At 37.3% G+C, this 25,652-nt stretch overlaps 1 protein-coding gene across 1 annotated transcript in view; it reads right to left on the bottom strand.

Moving 5' to 3' along the window:
- The window catches only part of CDH2 (cadherin 2, type 1, N-cadherin (neuronal)), an 86,518-nt gene that overhangs the window by 30,168 nt on the left and 30,698 nt on the right, over positions 1-25,652 (bottom strand). The window contains exons 5-13 of the mRNA XM_011939297.1: positions 24,582-24,726; positions 21,739-21,911; positions 12,972-13,109; positions 12,127-12,312; positions 9,604-9,857; positions 8,036-8,178; positions 5,044-5,277; positions 4,514-4,747; positions 2,462-2,601 (exon numbers count right to left, since the gene is read on the bottom strand). Of these exons, the coding sequence (XP_011794687.1) occupies positions 2,462-2,601; positions 4,514-4,747; positions 5,044-5,277; positions 8,036-8,178; positions 9,604-9,857; positions 12,127-12,312; positions 12,972-13,109; positions 21,739-21,911; positions 24,582-24,726 (1,647 nt within the window). The remainder of the gene's footprint in view (positions 1-2,461; positions 2,602-4,513; positions 4,748-5,043; positions 5,278-8,035; positions 8,179-9,603; positions 9,858-12,126; positions 12,313-12,971; positions 13,110-21,738; positions 21,912-24,581; positions 24,727-25,652) is intronic.

The following is a 25,652-nucleotide window of genomic DNA, read 5'->3' on the forward strand; positions in this document are numbered from 1 at the left end:
CTTAGTGTGGCACTCCTACATCACATATTTTATTGTGTTATGAGGTTAAAAATTAGATGCATAAAAATCCCATTATATAATTTTGTCACAACTGTCTAGAATGAGAACTGCATGCAGAAATCACAACAGAGGATCAAAGATGAGTGGAAGCTCTTGATCTAGACTAATATGCTATCAAGAACCCAGACAAAAAGACACCACAGGAAGGTTGGTACCAAATTTAAAAATTAGCCCCAGAGTACAATACAGATAAAATTCCAGAAAAGTCTTTGGACTCGCGGGGAAGTACGTATGAAGCAACACATTCATGTCCAAGAGTTTGGCTGGGGTCAAAAAAAATCCCCAAAACCCAACAAGCTTCAGAGAATAGGTAAAGAGGAAGCTGAAGATTTATGATAATTATTTTAACAAATCTTATAATAGGTGAGTTTCACCACTTAATCTCAAGCATCAATCTAAGTGGATAAAGTCAATAAATAAGTCTTTCCTAATATAACTATAACAATAAAGCCATATTAAACAATTTATCGAAGGGACTGGTGGGAAAAGGAGAGAAAGACTCGGATCAGGTGACATTAAATACCTCATGGTCCAGTCCCTATACGAGAATTTTCTTGGTTCTTGCCTCTGAGCCTCCAATTTTGGGCAGCATCCAGTTACTACAGGTGGTCTTACAGTTATTACTACTTTTACTGAAGCCTAACTGAGCTGGGTTTTAGGTTTATGCCTTTGTAAAGTACACACAATTACATAAGAAATAAAATACTGGAAGTAGGTGATTTATGAGAGAATGCGATCAATATATGTTTGTTGATCTTGAAAACAGCCTAGGAGAGTGAAAGAATAGATTAATTAAATAATTAAGCCAAACATGAATTTTAATATTCAAAGACATTTATAAGCAAAACACCCTAAGGTATATTTATAGAGCCACTTTAATTAGTCAGTATTCAAAACGGCTTTACACATTGAGTCAAGTTTTCAACATACTTTAAATATGCATCTCTTCTAAATGAGAGAGCTGGGGTACTGTAAACCAAGCACGGAACCTGGAATCAGAATATGAGGCCTTGAGTCCTGGCTCTGTGGGGTTACAAACTCTGAAAGTAAATCATGCAACTTTCTTCAAATGGAAAATGGAAAACTCTAAGGGGCTGCCACAAATATTAAATAATAATGGATGTAAATGTGCTCTGTAAAATGAAAAGTGATGTATCATTTCCTCAAAGGAGTGAAGCAAGGGAAAAATATGTTCATGAACATTTGCTTTTATTCAATAAGTAGCCTTATCAATAATATCTGCACATACACTTAAGACAGTACATTTTAACTTACTGATACTGATGCAAAACCAAAGAATCCTAGGTTCTCTTTCAGACTATTATCCCTGACATTTGCATTAGCCAGTAGAAATTAGATGACTATGAAATGTATCTAAGAATTACCTGTCATAGTGATTTCTCATGGATTACATTAATACTGCCTATATAATTTCAAGAGAAACTGTATCAGAATAGTTTAGGCTGTAAATTCAGAGAAATCTGCATGCAAACTCTGCATCTATTACTTCCTAAGTGCATGATTTTGTAGATTCTAACCATCCTTAAACTTGGGTTTATGCCACAAAAGTGGAGATGTTCACAGTACTAATATCACAAGTTTCAAGGATTTAAGAGAGAGCAGCACCTAATGTACTTAACAGAATGCCTGGCATGTAGTACAGAGCTTATAGATGTTTGCTATGATAACATTGAAAACGTTGCTTCAGAACAGTAGAGATCTTTGTTTTCCATTTATGGTCATTCTCATCCTTGAAGAGGTATGCAGTCCCATATGCACACAGTGACACAGGCTCACATTATTTAATGGCCACAAGGGGATTCTGACATCTATTGAACAACCACTTCGAGCCAGGAACTATGACAGACGCTATAAATACAAAGATGAACTAGATGTTCACTCTAACTTCAAATACCTCACAAGAATGTAAGACTCTTAAGGGCAGATTATTTGTTAACTCTGCCCATGGAGGTATCTTCAGGGATTAAAATAGTACCTCAAATATTGGATTTCCTTGGTAAATACTTGTGGAATAAATAGTCTTAGTTTTCTACCATACATATAATTATCTAGATCCCAAAGCAGAAGATGCTTTTAATGTATTTTGGATATCCAGTGAAGAGAAACTGTAAAGAACAGTATGTTTATCATTACATAGATATAACTAGAATTGGGTTTAAAGTCTTTGAAACAATGTTAATGATTTTTTTTTTTTTTACAAAATAAACACAATGACATTTGGTACTTCGAAAAAAATTGAGAAATATTCATCACACATAGGAAACAATTCACCAAATGACTGATAACAGGAGGGAAACCTGATACCATTTTCTTACTGATGTACTAACACTTCCCACTACTAAATTTATATTTCTTTTTAAAGATTGAAAGCACTGCTCACCTGGTCTTCTTCTCCTCCACCTTCTTCATCATATTTTAAAATATTATCTCTTACATCATCTTCTGGATCAATTAAAAGTTGTTTGGCCTGGCGTTCTTTATCCCGGCGTTTCATCCACACCACAAACATCAGCACAAGGACTAGGTAGGAAAATAGTAAAAATACATAATATTGTCATTTTTAAAGCCTGGCCTATCTAGTCACAGTATTCAGTACTAATAATTTATACTTATATAGGCTGAAGGTTTGTAATGCATCTTTCACTCTACTATATATTTCTGACCTCACATTAAGAGAGACAAGACAAAGCAGGCTGAAGCACTGGGTTTAGAGTATGAAGGCCTGGGCTCCCATCCCTGGTGCCCTGCAAACTCATTTGACAGGTGATCATCCTTGTTCTCAGTTTTACCATCCACATATGGGGACAGTAACTTTTCCTATCTTCCCTTTGGCTTGCTAAAGGATAGTTGTCCTTAATAGGGCCTTGTAAATTCTAGAGACACAAAACAGCAGTAAGTTGTCACTTGCTGTGTTATTTAGGTTGGTCAGTCATCATTACACTCCGAAATCCACAGAAAACAACACTTCTCCAGGAGGACAAAGTTTGCCCAGATGACCTGGGTAGTAAATTGGAACTAAGTCAGGAATTGGACTTTGAGGTTTTGACTCCCAGAGGCTGGTGCATGTTTCAGCTAAGAAAGCTAGGGGATTCATTTGAACACTGAAAAAACATTAGACTTTCATGTTTTATACTTCGTGCCAGGTCTAGAACCATAAATTTTCCAGTAAGTTGATGTTAAAATCAGCACCAATTCAGTTTCCTTCAAAACGTCAGTTACTTCTTCATTGCCATAATCCATCATACCTAAGTCTTTCTTGATAAGGTTGGCATCTATGGCACATTTCAGTTGAAACGGAAACGTATCCCTGAGTGCACATCTAGGAAAAAATTCTGTCTAAAATCTGGGGGTATCAGTTTATATCCTGAAGCAAAAGATTTAATGACTCCTATTGGAGCACATTTTTATTATTGGTCATAAAAGTAAATATCCTCCTTTTAAAGCCAGATAATATGATCTCATTTGCTATTGTTCCAGGGCTAAAACTAGCAAGTGGATTATTAGTATAGCATGCAGGTTTCAAATTATAGCCAAAGTAGTCTCCACACAGAAAGTAAAAAATGCTTAGACTTCTATAGTAATTGCTTAGAATAAAAGGATAGAATTCTAAATTACCAGAACACTTGTAAATGGAGAAAACATAAAAGAAATGGCCAACATTTTCAAGAAAGTGATTGGTGTATAGCATGATCACACAATAAACTAAGTCCTGCTGCTATTTCACAATAAAACACAGGGCCCAGGCAATTTATTCTTTTAACCTGCCTGCTTAGAAGTGGTTCCTAAAGTACTTTCCAGTGGTTAATTTTTTGCATTCCATTGAACCAAAGATTGTAAAGTACCTTCAAAAGAAGCAATTCCTTAATCTACACTTACTCTAAAGACAATTTATTGAGCTGTGTAATCATTTCTATTATCAAACGTGCTGTATGTGAAGTGCAATCTCTCACGCTTTTACACAGCCCTTCAGAAACAAATACCTTGATCCTCGCATGACTGGAGCACGTTGCTGACTGTGCTTTATATGAAGGAAGGTGAAGGAAAGCGATATACTTATTTTCCTAAATCAACAACTACGTGCCATAAATTCATACTCAAATCATAAGAAAAGTGCTCAAATTTGGGATTGTTTAACGTTTTTTCTATGAAAAGCATTTACTACAGCTCCCTGAGCAATCAGCACGAGAAAGGGGAAGAGGGCACGGAAGAGGCATGCTGAGGAGGCTTGTTGCAAACTTCAAGTGCTTGAAACAAAGCTCTGGGGTTTTTTCATTCTAAAGTGGACTTGGCCGACCCATATATGATTGGCGAGGAAATGCTGAAAGGTCAAAGGGTTGTTAGACTACTTTGCCAGGCAATAGCAACAAATGACTTTGCTGAACATCCTGGAAGCCAAGAGAACTGAAATCTAAAAGACAGTAGAAGTACTCACTAAGCAGGATGATGATGCAGAGCAGGATGGCAATGATGGCACCAGTGCCAAGCCCTGCACCCACAATCCTGTCCACATCTGTGCAGTCCCCGTTGGAGTCACACTGGCAAACCTTCACGCGCAGGATGGAAATATTTGATTTGGGAGGATTACCCGAATCTGTGATTATGATGGGAACTTCATAGATACCAGCTTCAAGAAATTTTATCTTTAAATTAAGCTGAGCAAAATCACCTATATGAAAAAGGAAAAACATAGTTTGATAGGTAATACTTAAAGTGGTAAAAAAAACACATAGCATTGTTCAGAATGTATTTACTACCTAACAGTACACATAAAGTGGATTACAACTATGCTGCGTTCTAAATACTTTTTTGGCCGTAAAGGCCTTTAATATCTTACTTAAACTTTAAGCAGCTTTTAAAGTACGTATAATGAGAAGATTACGAAGCACATAAAAATTAACTTTTCATGCCAGGCTTCAAAATCTCTCAACTGCACATATATTCAAATAATTAACCTGTTCTTACCATTAAGCCGAGTGATGGTCCAATTTCTCTTAATAGTCACTGGAGATAAAGGAAGATCAAAAGCAAATGGTCCAGCATTTGGATCAATGTCGTAATCAAGTGCTGTAATATTAATTGAATTGGGGTCTGGAGTTTCGCAAGTCTCTGCCTCTTGAGGTAACACTTGAGGGGCATTGTCATTAATATCAAGTAAATAGATCTGCAGCGTTCCTGTTCCACTCATAGGAGGAATTCCTGAAAAGAGAAAAATCACAAACGATGCTGAACAGTTCTCTCCAATGAGCCTCAATTATGGTGAAATTCTCAAAGCTTCTAACCTTCTGGCCCTTATAACTGTGTAACCTTGGAAAAATTTAGTTGCTATGGCATCTGGGCAGACCATTTCCAGAACAAAGCCCCTTCTTGCTTCCCAGAAAGAATGACCCTGAGCTGCCACTGCTGCTCTGCAAGAGCTGAGCAAGGTGACGAAGAATGCCCCTGCTATGGAATCCCAGACCTTCCTTGCCCCTCCTGCCCATTATTCAGGGCTTGCACAGACCATGCTCCTCCAGGCACTGTGAGGAATGTTGGAGATGCAAACACAGGGCTCGTGATCCTGTGGACCCTACTCTTTTTATGGAGAACCAATATATATGCATGAAAGAACATAAGAATGCTTTTAATGATCTAACACAGCTTTGACTTCTTGAAATAGTCTACAGACAAGTGATACAGAGCCACAGACCTCAACTCAGGAAGGAATATCATGCAGAAGAGAAATGATATTTACTAACCAACCAACTACCTGCTTGAGATCATATTAGGCTGCTCTATGTACATTCTTTCATTGTAATCCTATGACACAGGTTTAAACAGATGAACCTGAGTCTGTAAACTGCTCATGGTCACACACTCTTGTAAGTGGTGGAGTTGTTACTAAAGATGGGTCGACCTGACCTCAAACCCATTCTCATTCCACGATAATAAAATGCTGTCTCCACCACTTTGTGTGATAATTTAGTCTAGTGATTTGATTTGCTTCTGCTATACTATAAATATTCACACACACATATATATAATATGTTTATGAATATTTTATAAATAATGCTGTACACTGAAGACCAGAGATTTAAGCGACCTGCCAAAGGTCATGCAACTAGGAAGGTGCACATACATACACAATCCTGGGGAGGGAATGAGGAGGAATGTTTACCAATTTCTATGAGGAATATGAGAGTTCTAAGATCAGGGAGAGTTGAACTGGAAGCATATAGTGGCTGTTACAACATTCCAACACCACCATGACCACTATGATACTCAATAGTTTGAGGGACTTTGAAATTTATTATCACATTTAATATTACAATACTTTTTTAACAACCATATAGAATATGTAGGTAGTGAAACAATTTATCAATAATGAAACTAAGGCATAAAGAGTATAAGAGCTTGCCTAATCATTAAGGAACAGAGCTGGGGCTCCAAATCTAGCCTTGTGACTAGAAATAAAGTGCACTTGCAAAACATCACAGCTACATACATTTAACAGGTCACTTCTCTCTCTTATCAAAAGCTTTTCAATTAGAAAACAATCCTTATTGGTGAATGAGAAATCTGGTCGTAACTCACAACCAATATACATACATACATACACATAATTGTATGGCTCTTTAGATCTTAACCTAGTGATTCAAGATGCATTACTTTCAGTTCCACTGTAGAAAGAAAGCCACTGTTTACGGCAAAAAAGCATAAAACAGGTACGAATGATATGCTTTGATGTACAATGGCAAAAGCTATTCCTACAAAGTTCCAACACTATTTAAACAAGAGGTCCCATATTAAAAAGGATAAGAAATATTTCTTTGGTTGGTCATTACATAGATTTTCTACAAATAGTAATCTCATTAAATCTTAGTATACAGATTTAGAAAGGTTAATGGACATTATTCTTAAAGTATTGGTATGTAATATTTTAGCAATGCAAAATATTTTACAATTTGAAAATTGCAAACACCAACTTCAACCACCAAATTGAAGCCTGCTATTTTTTTATTAAATACCAACAGTCATATTCATAGTTTAATACTGAAAATATTTTAAAATATAGTTGTGTTTCAGTTTTGAAACTATTAATACACAATAGGAATACTTATTTGAGTGGTTAGTTTGTGTCAGCCACTGTTTCAAATGCTTCATATATATGTAGAAGTCATTATATTTTAGTTAAAACACTGAGTAAGGTGCGAATACCTATCTCTATTTAACAAAAAAAGGAAACAAATATATTTAAAACCTCATGCCAATCCCACAGATTCAAAGTGGGAAAGCTGGAGTCTGCGCCTGGGGGTCCTGTAGAACTCCAGAGCTTGAAGTCTCAAGCACACATCATACTGAGAGCTAACAAAGCAAAATAAGCCCCTTATCAGGTCTGCATAAGTTCCCTTTATATTACATATCTCAAAAAAGTCCTTATCTATAAATCTTAACCAATTAAAAACCAGCAGAGACTCAGGAAAAAAAGAAGGTGCTACGTATATATTCCAAAACCCACACCCTGAAGCTCACTACTCACTTATCTCAATTTATGCACAAAATTAAATTTCCTAGCCCATGGCAGACAGAGGCAGAGAATTATAAAAAGCAAGACTGATAGAGACGCATATATGAATGGCAGCAAACAGAGTGACTAGAAGACGTATAAAAAGAGCCACTCAAAAAACCCAGTGTCTAGGACCACTGAGGATGGACTTAGGGCATCAACGTGTGACAGCACAATAAGATAACACAGGTATGTCTACATGAATGGTGGATGAACATCAAGAACAGTCATTGCAAAGACTGAAGGATGTTCCAGAACACCTGTCTGAAATGATAAATAAAAGCTGGACCTCGGAGTTATAAAAGTCAGTTTTCCAGGCAATTGAGTTTTGTAGAAAATTTTAATTCCTGAGCATGCATGATGAGGATCTACTGTCTTTCATCAACATACAAGAAAAAACAGGGAACATACCATTGTCAGAAGCAAGGAAAGTAGCATTATATATATTGTTTTTCACATTTGGTGATTCTCGGTCCAAAACAGCAATTGTAGTTATTTGTCCATTCACAGGATCTATTTTTAGCCAATTGGCAGGATCAGATAATTTAGTGTATCTACAAAATAAAAGTGAAGTTTAATTTTTTTATATGAAACTTTAAAAAAGCATATTTTACAGGTTTAGTTCCAAATGCAACTGGCTCATTAACTTGCATTTCTGTAGATGACGGCTGGAAATACAGCTTTAACATGAAAAAGTATTTTTGTGACAGTGGTATTGGGAGGCACATAAAGGTTGTTTGGTCAGGCATGTAGGGAACATTCTACAGGTGTCTGAGGGACAAGACTAGGAGCACATTCTCTCTAATGTGGGCTAAAGCAGATTGGAAAGATATCATTTTAGGTTCTCATCCACTTCAACAGATATCAATGGTGCAGGAAAATAGCTTGAATATAGTTTCTAGATAAGCAGTAGTCTCAATGTATAGGAGTTAAGAGAAATTACAAAAGAAATTGAATACTGTATCACAGAACATGCCTAAAACATTTTAACACTTTATCATGGCTAACATGAAGCCACACTGGAAAGACCACCAAAATCCCATTCCTACTTGCATCTTTCACACTGGGCCGAGCCTCAGATCTATACCTTTGCAAAGAAAGGCCTATAGTCTTGAGTCTAAATTGGCAGATTTATCAGCTTAAATTTCTTTTTTAAATTTGGAGTGGGGATTAACTTTTAAAGATTAGATAACCAATCGGATTGGAAAAGGTATGCTATGTTTGGAGAGGTAAAAGTTGTAGGATTTCAATACCTCTATTAACTGGCTATTTATTAATAGCTATCTTGATTTCAGTGAATAGAGAAATGGAGAACATTTAACATTTAATAAAAGATAACAATATGAAGTTATCTTCTAGCAGCAGATCTGTAAGAAGTTTAATGAAATATAAGTTCATTTTAAAAATGATCATCACCAGCTTTGGAGAACAGTCGCATGGGGTGTGCTCTGCCAACCATCCACTCCCTCATCAGGAAGGATAAATTAGATTTTGCTGAGTTTAGAAATCTTTACAGATAGGTTTTATAAGTTCCATAACTACTGTACAGGTAAGGGATGAAAATACTTAGCTCTTAGATACTGGTTTTGGCATAAGCTTTCTTTCCTTCATGATGCATGGAGGAGAGTTAAATGTTATAACCTTCTGAAAGTTTCCTGTAGAACGTTTTTGTGATGTTTGGCATAAAGGCACAGGCTAAATAATTCTACAGTATTTTTAAAGTAAAAATGGCAGATACAGAGAAGAACAGCTTTTTCTTTAAATAATAAAGCCATTTTAATATGGATACAGATATCTATATCTAATATAGTCATTGAGAAGAAAATTCAAAGAATTTTAAATTATCTTTTAATATGTAGTTTTGATTCCAATGAAAATTTCTTACTCAAATAGTGAATTAGATAGTGAATAGTGAATAGTGATAGTGAATAGTGAATTAGAACATAAGCTCCAAAAACACTGCAAATAGCATTTCATACCTAATATTTTGCTGCATATATCGATCTGGGTCCTGAGCAGTGAATGTTGTCAACATGGTACCGGCATGAAGCCCTTCTTCTTGTCGAATGATCTTAGGATTGGGAGCAAAATAAGGGTTTTCATTTACGTCAATAACTGTAACAGACACGGTTGCAGTTGACTGAGGTGGGTGCTGAATTCCCTTGGCTAATGGCACTTGATTTTCTGCAGCAACAGTAAGGACAAACATCCTATTTGTTTCAAAGTCGATTGGCTGGAAAATAAAAAGGAAGCCATATTTTTGCAGGAAATAAGAATGCTTGCATTCTGTAGTTTATTCCTCTATCAACTCCATTTCCAAAAAATTAATTTGTTCATTTACTACATGATAAAGTTCCTCTCAAGTTTCTGGAAAACATGCATTAGCATGGTCACTTATCAAAATATTTATTCCAATTAACCTAACTATAAATCTTGAGTACTTAAAAGATTTATGTTCACAAAACAATGCACATGATTACTGCACAGATTTATTTATTTAGGTACATCTAAAAACTTGATTATTCTTAAGAATAGCATTGTTGACTAAAAATACTAAATAATTTAAAGTCAATGAGAACATGATTGTCTAAATGCACACTCTCAAACATTAGTACAAAGATCACTCGTCATCCAGGAAAGTTTTCACCAGTCTATGATGAATTGAAAACAACCCAAAAATCAGAAAATGTAATTTTTAAATAAAGCTAAACTTATTTGATTTAAAAATACTTTTCATAATTTGAAGTACACATTTTGCAGTACAAACGTATACCTAATCACAAACACACCTTTTAAAAATAATACTGTTGGTAGGTAGAAAAGAGTTTTCTTTTCCTCTTAGCAAACTAAAACTCTGTTGTCTTCCAGAATATTTCTGAGTATTTTACTGGTCTGTAAAATCCCCAAACTTAAGAAAAACACTCTAGATAAATGCAATGCACAAATAACCCTCATGTAAATATTAACTTCCAAAGTTCACTGAATCCTGCTGTCACTAGAAATGTTACCAGGAGTCAACTGACTGGACTGGACATTCACTCTTAATTTCCCCTGTTCACCTGCTAATGGAGGTGCAAATAGGCATTAATGTGCAGTAATAACAGGAAAAACAAGAGCATTAAGATCTCTTAGGCTCATAACTGGTAGCCTAAGAATGATCAAGAGGTGACGCTCATGAGAAAGCCTCATTATCGGCAGAAACTGTACCAGCTTCCTCCCCTAGACCACCTTTTAAAATCTTCAAACACATTGTTTTTTTCTCTCTAAAATCCCCAATTCAACATTCCTTTCTCTAGTATTTTAAACAAGGCAGAAAAAATGCCAAAAAGTAAGACTGCAATATTTAGAGTGATTTCACTAGCCACAGGAAACTTTCCCCTGATGTAACATTTATTTAAGCTAAGGGGTATACACACAGTTCAAAGTCCTTTAATGTGTATGAAGCTCATTTATCTCTCATAACACCATGACTAACGTACTGTTATCAGCCCCTTTCTGCATGAGAAACCTAGAATTTACAGTGATTAAATAGCTGGCCATGACCACACAGATATCAGGAGCAGCGCTGAGACTCTACACAGACAGCGGACTCGAGTTGGTGCTTTTGATCACCACGTTCCTTCTGAGAGTTTCCATTCCCATTCCATTCTACTCATGTATCTGCATAATTCTTGGCAACTTTAGCACATCTTTCTACGTAAGGTCAACATTTAGGTTCACTTACAAATCAAGAGTATTTATGTGGGAGGCAAAGAAGTAAATCTCTTTACTGGGCGGCTAAAAGAAAGGGATGTTCACTTTAACAGGCTTTTCCATTATAGCTATGCGTTTATTATTCTTGAAGAACATCCCCTTGGCTTCTAGCATTCAATTGTTTTGTTTGGTTCTTTTTTGACCATAAGATCAGAAGAACCGATTTCTTAATGTCTCGGAAACAGCATTTAAAAACAGCCATGCAAATGCAAGAGCTTTCTGAAATGCAGGCTTTCTTCTTGCCTACTCATTCCATTTTACTTCTATGGCTTTTCTGGTTTGTTCACTATCTGCCAATATTCTAACAGCTGTAGACATGAAAATAGCAGGTGTGAGGCATCATTCTTAATAGCTATCAATGGTGATCAAAGCTTCAGAATGTGATATATCACGAACATATCAACTACACCGACAGTTAATGTTGCTTAGGCCAGTCCTGTACTCAGATTGGTAAAAACTGTCCAAACTGATTCAAAATCAATCATCAAAATGCTCACAAAACTCTCACTCAAAACTCATTCAAAAACTCACAAAACTCTCATCACAAACCTCTCATTCAAAAACCCTCACATCAGTGATGATGCCTCAGCATAAATTAAACAGTAAGACATAACCTCCCAAATATATATCAGACCCACACCTGGACATATCTGAAAGAAAAACGTCCTAAGCTTCCATTGCAAAACAATGAGTGGGGGACATATATTGGTCCTTGCTGAGCAGCTGTCAGTGGCCTGAGGAACACTTACTTTGACCACGGTGACTAACCCGTCGTTGCTGTTTGGGTCGGTCTGGATGGCAAACCGTCCTGTAGGATCTCCGCCACTGATTCTGTACACTGCATTCCAGGCTGGTGTATGGGGTTGATCCTTATCAGTCACAGTTAGATTAGCTACTATGACATCTACCCTGTTCTCAGGAACTTCACCATAAAACTGCGAGAAAGACAAATCTGAGTCAGAGGAGCAGCGTGGACCACTGAAGGACAACTTGTCTTGATGACCACACCGTCCAATTTTACTGCCCCATTAAATTTTTATTATCAACACTAAATGAGGAGACTGATAACACAGGTAATCACAGCATTTATGTCTGACTTTAAAAATACTGTAACATTTTTCAGTAGTCCATTTTTTTTCTAAATTACCTTACAGTTTCATTAATATTAAAATCAGCATCCATTTGTGAGTCTCTAGGTGATTATGGTGGGGTGGGGGAAAGAACTTGTCTGCACAAAATGATTTTACTCCAGATATGGATAATTATATGCTGACAAAGTAGCATAAATCAGTTATGCAGCTCATGCACCTGAAAATATTCATAAGCATTTTGTTATAACAGCACAGTCTTTTTAGGACGTGTTTTCCAGGCAGCTTATTTTAACAACTTTAGCAGTGGACTTGGAGACTACAAGGAAACAAATTACTTGGATGCCTCATGTAAGGCCCTGATGACAGAAATGTCCTAGTTAGCAGCCATGCTACTACTAGGTAAAGCAAGTTCCACCCCTATTTAACACACTTATTATTCATGACCAAACTTCTCAGTAACGAACTATAGACCCAAAGTTGTGTGAGTGACAGGCTGCACTCACCGTCATGGCAGTAAACTCTGGAGGATTGTCATTGACATCTGTCACTGTGATGATGGCCGTGGCTGTGTTTGAAAGGCCATATGTGGGATTGCCTTCCATGTCTGTAGCCTGAATTATTAATGTATACTGTTGCACTTTCTAAAAAGAAATAAAGATAACAACGTAAATGAAACTAGTTCCTTAAGAAGACATAACAGTTCTGTAAATGGCTCTTTATAATGCAAGGAGAGCATGGCATCATTCACTCTGATTAACATGACTTGAAATTTCCCAAGTGGACTTCCCTTTAACTTAGAAGCACAGGTCTGGTCCCTGTCTAGAGAGATTTAACTGTGTATATTCACCTCTACTGGCAGAAAGGAACGCAATGCAGATGTGTGAAATTCACAGCTAAGCTGAAACCTCCATCTGGTTCCAACTTTTGCCTTTCTTCACTTCACAGGATTGTGATCAAGCATTCAAGTCATTTGGTTCATATTTACTTTCTTGTATGTTAATTTCTACCCAGTTTAGGATACTAAAGACAATGAAGAATCTCAAGAGAGGGAGAAGAATGCATATATAATTCACGAAGTATGTAAGCTTTCCTTTTATATGTTCTTACATATATTCTATTTTAACAGGGTAGATGCAATATTTCCCCTTAAATTCCATTAATACATATAATTCAAAACCATATAGAAGAGATACACAGCATTCTTAAACAAAGTCAAAACTTGAAGGGTTTACGTTTATTTCCATAGTCTTCTAACGGCATATATCTGATAATTGCGTATTCAATGGATTAGGATTTGGGTATAACACTCATTGTGTCCACTGTTTTGAGCACAGACCTACAATGGACATAAATATTGGCACATTTACATGTAGATGATTATTATTAGACAGGCATCCACTACTTTCAAATCCCAGGTTGACTGTTTTAAAAGAGAGCCAAATTAAGCTGTAATAGATCTAAGAGAAAATGCTGAGATTGAGAAGTCAGGCATTTGTCGAAAAAGTTTTATATTAGGAAAGCCTAACTACAAACAATATCTAAAATCATTTGGAATCTCTGTGGAAATTGGCACAGATAGATCAAAAACAGTGATCATTTTCATAAATGTTAAAACATTCTGAACAACAAAATCCACTACATACAAAAATAAACTGTCACTGCAAAGTGCAGTTTTCCCTGATTCTAAATATAGATAACATTATGAATGGCCATTCTTAAGGGATTTCTGGAGCTTAGATAGAACAGACACAAATTGTAGCTTTTGATTTAGTTGTCAGAGGGAGGGGCAAAGAAAAGAAAGGAGTAGGAGGGAAAGCCAAACCGCCCACATTAGATTCTAAGTCTCTGTCTGTCCACCCAAATGCCAATCTCTAGCAGTTATTTATTTCAGTTATTTTTGTCTTCCTAAAAGAGAACATGTTAGACTTTTTTGAATTAAAAAACACACACAAAGAAATAATGTTGGTTGAGTCATTTAATTTTTCTTAACCCACAGTACCTCGCTATAACGTGAACATAAGCTATAATACTTCTTCAATTGGTTTTCTTCCCCAGTTAGAAGTGTCACTTCAGCTTAATGCTTTCATGGTTAGTGAGAGAATTTTGCGGGGCATTCAATTCAGCCTCCCAGCTGAAAACCATGAAAATAAAAAAAATTATGACTTTTGAAATGTGAGTTTTGTTAGCTGTTATTTGCAGAAACAGATGAACATTCTCAAAAAGAGAGAAAAAAGGAAGTTTACTTTTTAAGAAGTTAACTCACATAGGTATTACATGAAGGTATAGTTCTTTCCTAATGTCTGTTCTACAAAAATCTTTAGAATTGTGTATGCATAATACATCCCATAATTTTCCACTGATCTGCAATAGTGGAATTAGTAGCTAATACTTGAAATTTCTTATTGCTGCAAGCTAGTCTGGAAATTTTAAATTACAAAAGGACACTTGTTATTTCCAAAGTACAGTATCTCTTCAAATAAAAAAAAAATTCAGTTGGTAAATAATGTCATCTCCATTTTCAAATGCCTGATTGGTAAAATATTCTTATATTTAGTAAGGAAGCCTTGATGGCCTATGTTTTAGACAATGAACTGCTTAGAGCTTCTTGCCTAATTTGGTCACTGGGCATCTGTTTGTGAATGACTGACATTTAGATTCCGTAAGGGTTCGACTTCCTGCTCTCATAGTACCTCAGCGGATCAAGGGGATTCTGCTTGAAAACTTCTCTTCCCTTCCTGCTCTATATAGAATACAATCCGAACTCATCTGCTTGCTGTCAATCCTTCCCTCTCTGAAACTCGCCTATTTTACAAAAGTGATTCCTCCCATTCGCTTACCCCACACCTGGAGCTATTTTGCATTTATCTTCAAATGCCCTGTCATGTCCCTATGTCACAGAATTTGGCATTCACCTCTGCCTAGACTAGTGGAAGTTACCCAGAGTGAACATTTTGGGTTGTCACAACTAAGGAGTGCTTAGTTAGTACCGACATCTAATAGGCAGAGGCCAAGGATGCTGCTAAACACCCTACGATACACAAGATAGGCCTCGTCACCGAGTAAGAACGTCACAGTGTCCTGGCTGAGAAACCCTTGCCTGGAATACCATTCCCTTCATTCCAAGCCTGGCTAACATGTGGCTTAAAAGCCACTCTGGAGATGACTTCTGCCAAGTCCTCAGGACAGAGCCCTCACAACACATCCCATCACTGTTTATAGTTTACATGGCTGTTACCGGTCGTGTATCTGTATCTGCCTCACTGTGCATGTGTGTGCATATATACAGACACACACACACATGTCCGAAGGGCCCTTGCTTTGTTGATGCTTGTGTCACTGGCATATGGCACAGTGCCTGACTCAGAGTAAGAATTCCACAAATGCTTCTGACTTGGTGGATGGATGGGTGAATGCATAAGAAACCTTGCGTTTTGCACGATCTTACCTCAGGTAAAGAAAAAACCATCTTCTAGTCACATGGATAGCTGTAATTTATTTATTAAAACCCATACTGGGAGCATAAACTAGCTCACCTTTTCCCAAAACCACAGTGATTCATATACAATAGTCCCAATTCTAACATTTCCTCATACCATGAGTCACTTCCTATTTATCTTGACATTAATTTGCTATTTAAAGCTTAATTTATTGTAAAAGTCCCATAAATGGAAAGCTAGCATCACTTATCATAAATATGACAGTAAAAAACAAACATGATGAATTTCTTAGATTCTGGCAGTCTCTACTTGATGAAGTAGCACCTGAAAGGCTGTGTCCGCTTGCTGTCCTAGAGGCGTCTCTGCATTTACCAATTAAAATCTTACGCACGTGCAGCACTATTTTGAAACACTGAACTAGAGTGACATCAGTGAATGAGGAGGTGAGAACATTTAGTCATTCATACAGCAGACATTTAATGAATGTCTTCTAAATGCCAGGCAATGGAGTATTTACTTGGATAAAACAGTGGCCAAAACGAGATACAGTCTTGCTTTCATTAAGTGATGGAGGCAGAGAGTAATGGATGGTAGGACCATAGAGAGCCACCAAATGCATGAGTGCAAGTATAGAAATGGTAGGAAGAAGTAATATAAAGAACCTTCAATAGTGCATACCAACTATTAGGTTGGTACAAAAGTAACTGCAGTGTTTGTCATTACTTTTAATGGCAATTACTTTTAATGTCATTACTTTTTTGATTAAAAAGAGATCTTGATGACTAAACAGATTGTGGGTAGTAAAGGCAATTAAACTATAACCTTGGGAGACTGAGGAGAAGGTCCTGGTCATGTGAAATCGGAAATTCATCATAAATCACAGACTTCAGGACATGACATATTTGCCTCTAGATAAACTGGGTTGGGGACAGAGAGTTTAATAATAATGGCACCGAAACTTAGGAGGGAAGTATAGATTTGTGACTCTGTTCAAATTCTTAACTGCTAAGCCCCAGTCCCCTTATCTGTGAAATGGGACTAAAAGTACCATCTACCTTATAAATGTGTAGTCTAACTTTCTTTTGTATACGTACTACATGCTGGCACTGTTCCAAGGGCCTTGATTTAAAAACTAAAAACAACTTTTATTGAGTTTGAGCACTACGTGCTTGGCAGAGTGCTACACACTATGCATTATTTCATTTAGTCCTCACAATAATCCTATGAGGCAGGTGGGGTTTTGAAACCCCATTTTACAGATGAGGAAACAGGCTTAGGAAGGTACGAAAGCTTGCCATGGACACCCAGCCATAAGAGGCAGAGACTAGACTTGAACTCAGGTCTGAGTCAAGAATCTGTACCATTAATCAACCCACTATGTGAGTGCCTTCTAAGATGGTCAGAGTACTGCACACACGCAGCATGTGCACAGGTCAAGAGGGGAAAGCAGATGAAAAGCCAGACTTCAAGTAGATGAGGAAGGAGTGGAAGTACTTTTTGTTTGCTTGTTCTTGAGACAGGGTCTCCCTCTGTCACACAGGCTGGACTGCCGTGGCGTGATTATGGCTCACTGCAGCCTTGACCACCCAGACTCAGGTGACAGGTGATCCTTTTACCTTAGCCTCCTGAGTAGCTGGGATTACAGGCATGTGCCACCACGCCTGGCTAATTTTTTGTATTTTTAGTAGAGATAGGGTTTCGCCATGTGGCCCAGGCTGGTCTCAAACTCCTGGGCTCAAGTGATCTGCCTGCCTTGAGTACAGGCTGCCCCTTGGAGAAAACTGGTGTGGAACTCAGGGAAAGTATAGTAACTTAAACATTTCTTTAAGATTCATGTTCAGGGTAATGAGACAAGGAACATCTGCCCCACCGGATGTTGAGAATGGGAATCTAGATATACTTTCTGTGCAACACAGTCTATATAGAGGTATGCAGAGACTATTGTGGGTGCTCAGAGAAGGGATTGAGAACTGGCTCTCAGAGGGTAAGGATCAGCCTGTTATGTAGGAAAAGAATATTGAGGCAGAACAAATGGGAACAGGGAACAGAAGAATAGAAAACTTCCTATTTGCACAAGGACTGCATGTGGTTCAATGAATGGTTGGGCATCATTTTTATGTGAAAGGCAATTAATTCTAGGGGGTTAGGTTAAGGAGAGTTTTGGGGCCAAGGTCACAGAGGATCTGGAATGCACTATTAAAAAGCTCTAACTTCATCCTATAGGGCGTGGAGAGCTATGTTACCACAGCGGAGACCCAGCAGGTTTGTAGATTATGAAGCAACCTGTAGAGAAAGGAAGATTGAAGACACAACAGAAAACAGGAGAACACCCCTTCAGGATGGAACTAGGAGTTGAAGGCACAGACAGAAAGATTATTAGGTTTGGAAAACAGGAAGTATTTCCTTCATCTTATGAGGAGGAGTAAAGGTGATAGATAGTGCTCAACCAGGAGATGCTGCTGTTGCTATTCATCATGGCAATGGGGAAAACAATAGCTCAGATGTATTGGGCACTGTACTGAATGCTTTTCAAAATGCTTTTAAATACACACACACACACACACACACACACACATTTTTTTTAAGACAGGGTGATATGGTTTGGCTGTGTCCCCACCCAAATCTCACCTTGAATTGTAATCCTCATAATCCCCGTGTGTCAAGGGCGGAACCGGGTGGAGGTAACTGAATCACGGGGGCAGTTTCCCCCATACTGTTCTCATGATAATACGCGAGTCTCACAAGATCTGATGGTTTTGTAAGTGTCTGGCATTTCCCTTGTTTGCATTCTTCATTTCTCTCCTTCCGCCCTGTGAAGTGGTACCTTCTGCCATGATTCTAGGCTTCCTGAGGCCTCCCCAGCCATGTGGAACTGTGAGCCAATTAAACCTCTTTTCTTTATAAATTATCAAGTCTCAGGTATTTCTTCACAGCAGTGTGAGAACAGACTAATACAGAGGGTCTCACTCTGCCACTCAGGCTGCAGTGCAGTGGTCAATCACGGCTCACTGCAGCCTTGACCTCCCAGGCTCAGGTGATTCTCCTGCTCAGCCTCCCAAGTGGCTGGGACTACAGGTGCACACCACCATGCCCAGTTAACTTTTGTATTTTTTGTAGAGATGGGGTTTCGCCATGTTGTCCAGGCAGGTCTTGAACTTCTGGGCTCAAGCCATCCACCCACCTCAACCTCCCAAAATGCTGTGATTACAGGTATGGACCACCACACTGGCCTGAATGCTTCGTGTGTCATGTTTGATAATTCTTAAAACTGTCCCATGAGGTAGGTAATATTATTATTCCCATTTACGGATGCAGGAGCTGAGGTTTCAGGTTAATACACTGGAAGTCAAACAGCCCATAATAAGCAGAGCCAGAGTTCAAACCTGGGGGAGCAAGGGTGAGTCACTGGCAGTCTGGCACAAAAAGGGAGGAAAATGGACATGAAGTGGAAAGGCCAGGAATACTACCAGCAAGTCATGTCACAAGAGGACAGATAGGAATAAACGCTGAAGACTGGGGTAATGTGGCAAGTACACCTTTACGTCTGGAGAAGCTGAAGAATTAAAACTGAATTTTTAAAACCTGAAGATTAAAGAAAAATAAAAAGCTGAATCTCAGTAAGCATTTCAGTGATTAGGAGTTCAATCACTTAAAGGTGTCATACATCCTGAGAGAACGAGAACAAATATTACTTTTGACAGAAAGGAAACTGTGAATTCTAATAGAAATAAAAGAATTTCAAGCCTGCACAAGGCCTGAAAAAGTCAAAGTAATTTATCCCCGGCCTCAGGAAGAATTATCATAAACCATCCGAGATAGATACATTTTTTCTATGTTAAATGACTTTCAGAAAAGGAAGGTTTTCCATAATTTTCCCTAGTAACTCATTGTTGTGTTTAATAATTTCACAGTCAAGAAGCTATTTCTCATACTGTATCTAACCCAGATTTCTATAGTTTCAAATCCATTTCCACATTAGTTTCATCAAGGGGTAGTGAACAGCTTCTCTATCCACTGGAAGATCAACTTAACGACGATTATGGCCTCACGTCAGGCTTTCATCCTCTAAATGAAATACAGTCTCTTTGATTTTTAAACATGGTTGGTCTGTTTTAGTAAAAAGTATCTTTAATTTTCCATGCCTCTTTCTTTTCATAAAACAGCCAGTCTAAATGAGATAGAAATATTACCGTATGAAAACAGGATGAAGTCTCATTTCTGTATCTCACAATGACAATGTGAATGAAAGAGAAATATTAGGATTGTGAAATGAACTAAATCTACTTGGTATATGAGCAACCTGGCACTGAAGAAAAAATTACCCCAGATTCTCAGATAAATTATGGCATTCATGCTGAGTTTATCAGCATATAAAAATAGTATTTCATATGGTAATGAAGAGGTGAAAATATATACATGTTCCAAATATTACTGAACTAAAAGTACTACTTAAGAAACTAAACTGATTTCAACAATCTCTGATGTAAATCAATTCTAGAAAAAGAACTGTTGATGCCTACAAGTTAATAGGTACAATGTCATAGGCATACACCAACTCCTAAGTAAGGCTCTCAGCTCAGAATAAAGTAATCTTAATTGGCTCATATTACTTTATTGTAGTGCTTCTAGCACTATTTTGTGTATAATATTAATTGCAATAGTAATGTTTTCTTCTATTCAATTCAAATAAATGCGTCTACAGAAAATCAAGTGTCAAAAAACAACGAACTTCTAAAATCCTTGTCAATGTTATTTTATTGCAGTGGGTATAATGTCTCCTTTTGACATACATAATCTGAAGTCTCATTACAGTAAAAGCTGGCTCAGTCAGAAATCTACAAAGCACCGATCTCCCTGAGTTGGCACTTTGATATTTCACTCAAACAATGATTACATATGGTCAAAATAATGACCTTGAGAATCTGTAAGAAAATAGTCAGGATAGAATCGAAAAGGATGAAAAAAGTTTCACTAGGAGTGAGGTTTTCAGGAAAGAATATGAGCAGTGCTTGAATCAGAACCTGAAGAACTGGAAGATCCAAGATCAAGAAAAAGGTGCAAGGCATGCCTGGCCGAGGGAATCACATGTACAAAAACACAGGGGTATGCAGGAGCACAGTGGGTCGAGGCCGGTAACACTGAGATGACCCACCAGGAATCAAAAGAAGTACCCGTTCCCTGTCAGACTGTGATACTGTATAGTATTTCAATGCCTTCAACACTGCATACATTTTCAACTAAATGTTATGTCAGAAATGTGTTTCTCTGTATTTCTAACTTCAAATACTTGTGAGTAGAATTAATGCAGTTACTACTGCTCAAGCCTTTTAAGTAAATTAATCATAGAGTTAAGGGGCTAGTTCTAATAAAGAAGATAATCTACTATACACTCTATCAGCCTATTCACAAGGGCTAAAAAACCCAAATCACATACATGTTATTTGCAGCCTTTTAATAACACAAGCATTAACAATTATCCTAAGTTTGTGTGCAAACTATTTGGCTGTGATTTTTAATTCCTCACAAAAATCTTTGACTATCAAAGGAAAACTGAGGAAATGTTAAAAATTTTAAAAATTAGATACCAGAGAATATTGCTTAGTCAGTATCACATTAAATACTACATAGGCTAGCATTGATTTATCTAGTATATATACATCATTTAACCAATTTGAAGCTCTGCAGAAAAATATACAACAGATTACTTAATGAAAACGATTAGCATAGCATTTGAACAACACTGTGAGTATATTGTGATGTGGAGATAAAATGTATGTGATATTGTGCACCTTTAAGATTAAAAGCAAACACAAATAGTTTTTGGTTGGCTTACTTCTCGATCAAGTCCAGCTGCCACTGTGATAATGTCACCAGTCTCATTGTTGATTGTAAACATGTTGGGTGAAGGGGTGCTTGGAGCCTGAGACAGGATTCTGTACCTCAACATTCCATTGAGGGCATTGGGATCATCAGCATCAATCGCTGTTACGGTCATCACGTATGTTCCTAGAGACAGTGTACATGGAAAATGGTTACCCTTCATTCCAGGGACCCCAAAAGAGAAGGTATATTTATAGTTTTGATATGTCTTATTTTCACTTTTTAAAAACAAATATTTAAAGTCATTTAGACTTGATTTAAAATGCTACTCACAAGAACAGTACTTATTTCAAAAAAGATAAAACCTGGTCTGGATCCTTGAATGAAAAATTATACAACATACATATTTATAAAAACTCAATTTTTCCATAACTTGGAAGATAAATTCACTTTATGATTCCAAAAAGGTTCATTTTAGACCTTAATTTATATAAAATGCAAATAATGGATAATATAGATACCATTAGAAACATAATTTATTGCCGCTGATTCTTCCCTCTGTCATCTTTTCTTCCGTTATGCAATAACGTCTAAAATAACATGCTGAGTATGGTTCTCCCCAGTGCCTGAGTCATTTTCCGAACGTAGGCTGTGTGCAGAACGCGGCACAGTCCATTTCCTCAGGTCATAAGGAACCATTTCACGCACTGCTGTTTTGGTACATTGCATAGAGATTTGGCATTATGTTTCATTATTTCCTCAGTGATTAAAAGAACATTGGAACCAACTTAGAGACTTCAATTTATTAGATATTTTGGAAAAGAAATCTTCAAAGCCTTTGTATCCAATTAGTTCAAACTAGCTAGACAAACTGTAATTTAGAAATAGAGTGAGAAGTAGTTACTGTTTAGAATGGTTTGTTCTGTGGGATCCTTTTAAGAACTGAATTATGAAATGTTTATCTCTAGTCTACCTTCCTTTTGAATACTCAAGTTCAGTTCTACCTCAGAGCCTGTTTACATTGGGTATTCTCTCTCCATGGTATACCTTGGGTTCTGAACTAACCATGCTTTGGTAATATTATTCAAATCTCATTTCAGAACTTGTCCCTTTAAACCATTTACCTGTTTTGATTATGTGTCATCCCTACACCCTTATTTTTTCAAAACCTTCAGTGTGTACTTGCTTGTTGTCATGTTTTTTATTTCTCTCCCCTACTACAATTTAAGTTCCAACAGGGCAGGAACTAGCTTGTCACCACTGTATCCACAGTATCAGAACAAGGCCTACCACACAGCACATGCTTTATAAACATTTGCTGAATGAATGAATAAATCATTAGAATAAAAAGGTATGTTTCAAAAGTGTGAGCCAAAATATAGATCACAACACAGTTTAGCTCAAGATTTATCACAAATCTTGCCTAGAAGGATGTTTTCAAACTTATAGAAGACCCACAGGAAATATACTCACAATATGTCTACTTCTAGCAATAGCTGAGAGTCTTTTATTTATGGATGGATCATATGGAAATTCATGCTAAAATGCATAATAAATATAGCTTTAGTAACACATTTTAAACAATTTTTTGTGAAACAATTCTTGCAAAGTTTGAAATAATAGACAAAAAAAAGAAAATAATACAAAAAAATTTCCACAGTCCCAAAAGTCCAATATTTGTTTTCTTTGGAATATTTGTAAAGACTTGTGTTTTAGTAAGGAAATGCTGAATTTGCTTTAATTTTACTGTATTTTAAAATACTGAAGAAAGCTACTCTGATGACGTGACTTAGAAGGAGTCACAGATGGCTGAACTTCCTGCACAGCCCCTGGCCTCCCTCTAGCTGCCTCCACCCTACCCCTACATCTTTTCTGAAGAGGCACAGATAAGCACTGGGACCAAGAAAATGTATGCGTTTGAGTCATAGTTGGTTATATCTGTAAACTGACTTATGCATAAGGGTGTTGCATAAACTGGTGTTGATGACAAAGGTATTATGCAGCACAATTTTAAATGCTGAGGTTTTTAAAATACGAAACAAAAATACAATAGCTAATTAAATCTCTCTGAACCCCATGTCATCTCAGGAAGCCTGGTGAAACACTTACCTTTACCATCCCTATACCAACTGATTGTCTTGTCCACTGGTTTTCTAGGGGCCTGGCTAATTCTACAGTGACTGAAGTGTGTCATATTTTTAATATAAGAATCTAAAATCTTAGTCAAACACCACTTTACAATCATGAGTGGCTTTCCTCAAGTGCTATTTCTAGGCCAGCGCATTTTCCATTTTGCTGGTTGAAGGGACAGCACTGCAGGGGACACGCTGGCCACCCTGAAAACAACTGTCCTGAGGAGCTAGAGGGCAGCAATCACAGCTGTCACCAAGCCCCTTCCATGCTTTCGCTTTGACTTCGCCACCTAGTCCCAGGAACATCAAGTATCTTTAAGGCTTTCCCACTGTGTTTAATTGCTGCTATGTCTCATACAGTCACATCTGTACTTTATAAACAGAAAGCCTCTCGTCTTCTGGGGCTCACTTTCAAGATGCATTGGCTGAATCAACTAAAGCAGAATGAAAGGATCCCATTCCACAGGACAGAATCAAATACTGTAGTGCCTATTTTTTCAAAGGTGGGAAAAATCATTATGGGTAATAACGAGGATTTTTGTTGTTGTTTTTCTCTCTTCAATCGGTTTTTTCCTAAGTTACCTTCCTTCTTTCCCAAAAGCATGAATGAAAGAAAACGATCCAAAAAGGCTCACATGATTTCTCCATTTCTTGCTCATATAACAGGGCTGGTTTATACCAAACTTTCCTCAAGTCATCTTCAAATTATTATCTTTAAACTTACCAGGCTTTGATCCCTCAGGAACTGTCCCATTCCAAACCTGGTGTAAGAACTCAGGTCTGTTGTCATTCATGTCAATAACATTGATGACAATGTCAATGGGGTTCTCCACTTGATTTCCATTAATATCTACTGCATGTGCCCTCAACTGCAAAAGTAATTAGGAAACAAAACTATTTAACAGATTTATGTCTGTGAGAAGATAAATACATCATTATAAGGCTACTAAAATAGCAAGAATAAACTCACAACTTAAAAACAAAAGCTGTTCTTCCCACCAAAATTTAAGTTACACCAAGTCCATATAATTAGGATAGATATAGTAGCAAAAAGCTATCATTTACTATATGCTAGGCATTGTTCTCAGAGCACAATGGATTTTAACTCATTTAATCCACATACGAAGGAGTGAGGCAGAAATTGTCAGCATTTGAAGATGAAATTGAGCCTCAGAAAGACTAGGAAATTTATGAAGGTCACTGCTCTTGCTGCTGACAGGGCTCAGATCCAAAACCAGTTGTGTCCAGCTCCAAAATCCTATTGCTAAACCAGTTGAGAAGGCAGACTTAAGGTAATTAAAAATGTGAAAGTAGGCCAGGCACGTGGCTCATGCCTGTAATCCCAGCACTTCGAGGCCAAAGCGGGCGGATCACCTGAGGTCAGGAGTTTGAGACCAGCCTGGCCAACATGGCGAAACCCTGTCTCTAGCAAAAATACAGAAAAAATTAGCTGGGCCTGGTGGCACATGTCTGTAATCCCAGCTACTTGGGAGGCTGAGGCAAGAGAATCCCTTGAACCCAAGGTTGAAGTGAGCTGAGATCGTGCCAATGCACTCCAGCCTGGGTGAAAGACTGGGACTCTTGCGTAAAAAAATAAAAAAAAAAAAAAAAAAGTGGAAGTAGCACAAAGTAGTCATAGAGATCAAGGGAACAGAAAATAATCTAGAAAGAAGTAAGTGTACATAGGAAATTTGACACTAGTTTTCTTTTATTTTTCTTAATTGTAAAAGTCATTCACAAATATTAAAAATATACTAGTATATGGCCGGGCATGTGGCTCATGCCTGTAATCCCA

This window comes from Colobus angolensis, unplaced genomic scaffold (genome assembly GCF_000951035.1).
Source record: "Colobus angolensis palliatus isolate OR3802 unplaced genomic scaffold, Cang.pa_1.0 Scaffold18, whole genome shotgun sequence".
Classification (NCBI taxonomy): domain Eukaryota; kingdom Metazoa; phylum Chordata; class Mammalia; order Primates; family Cercopithecidae; genus Colobus; species Colobus angolensis.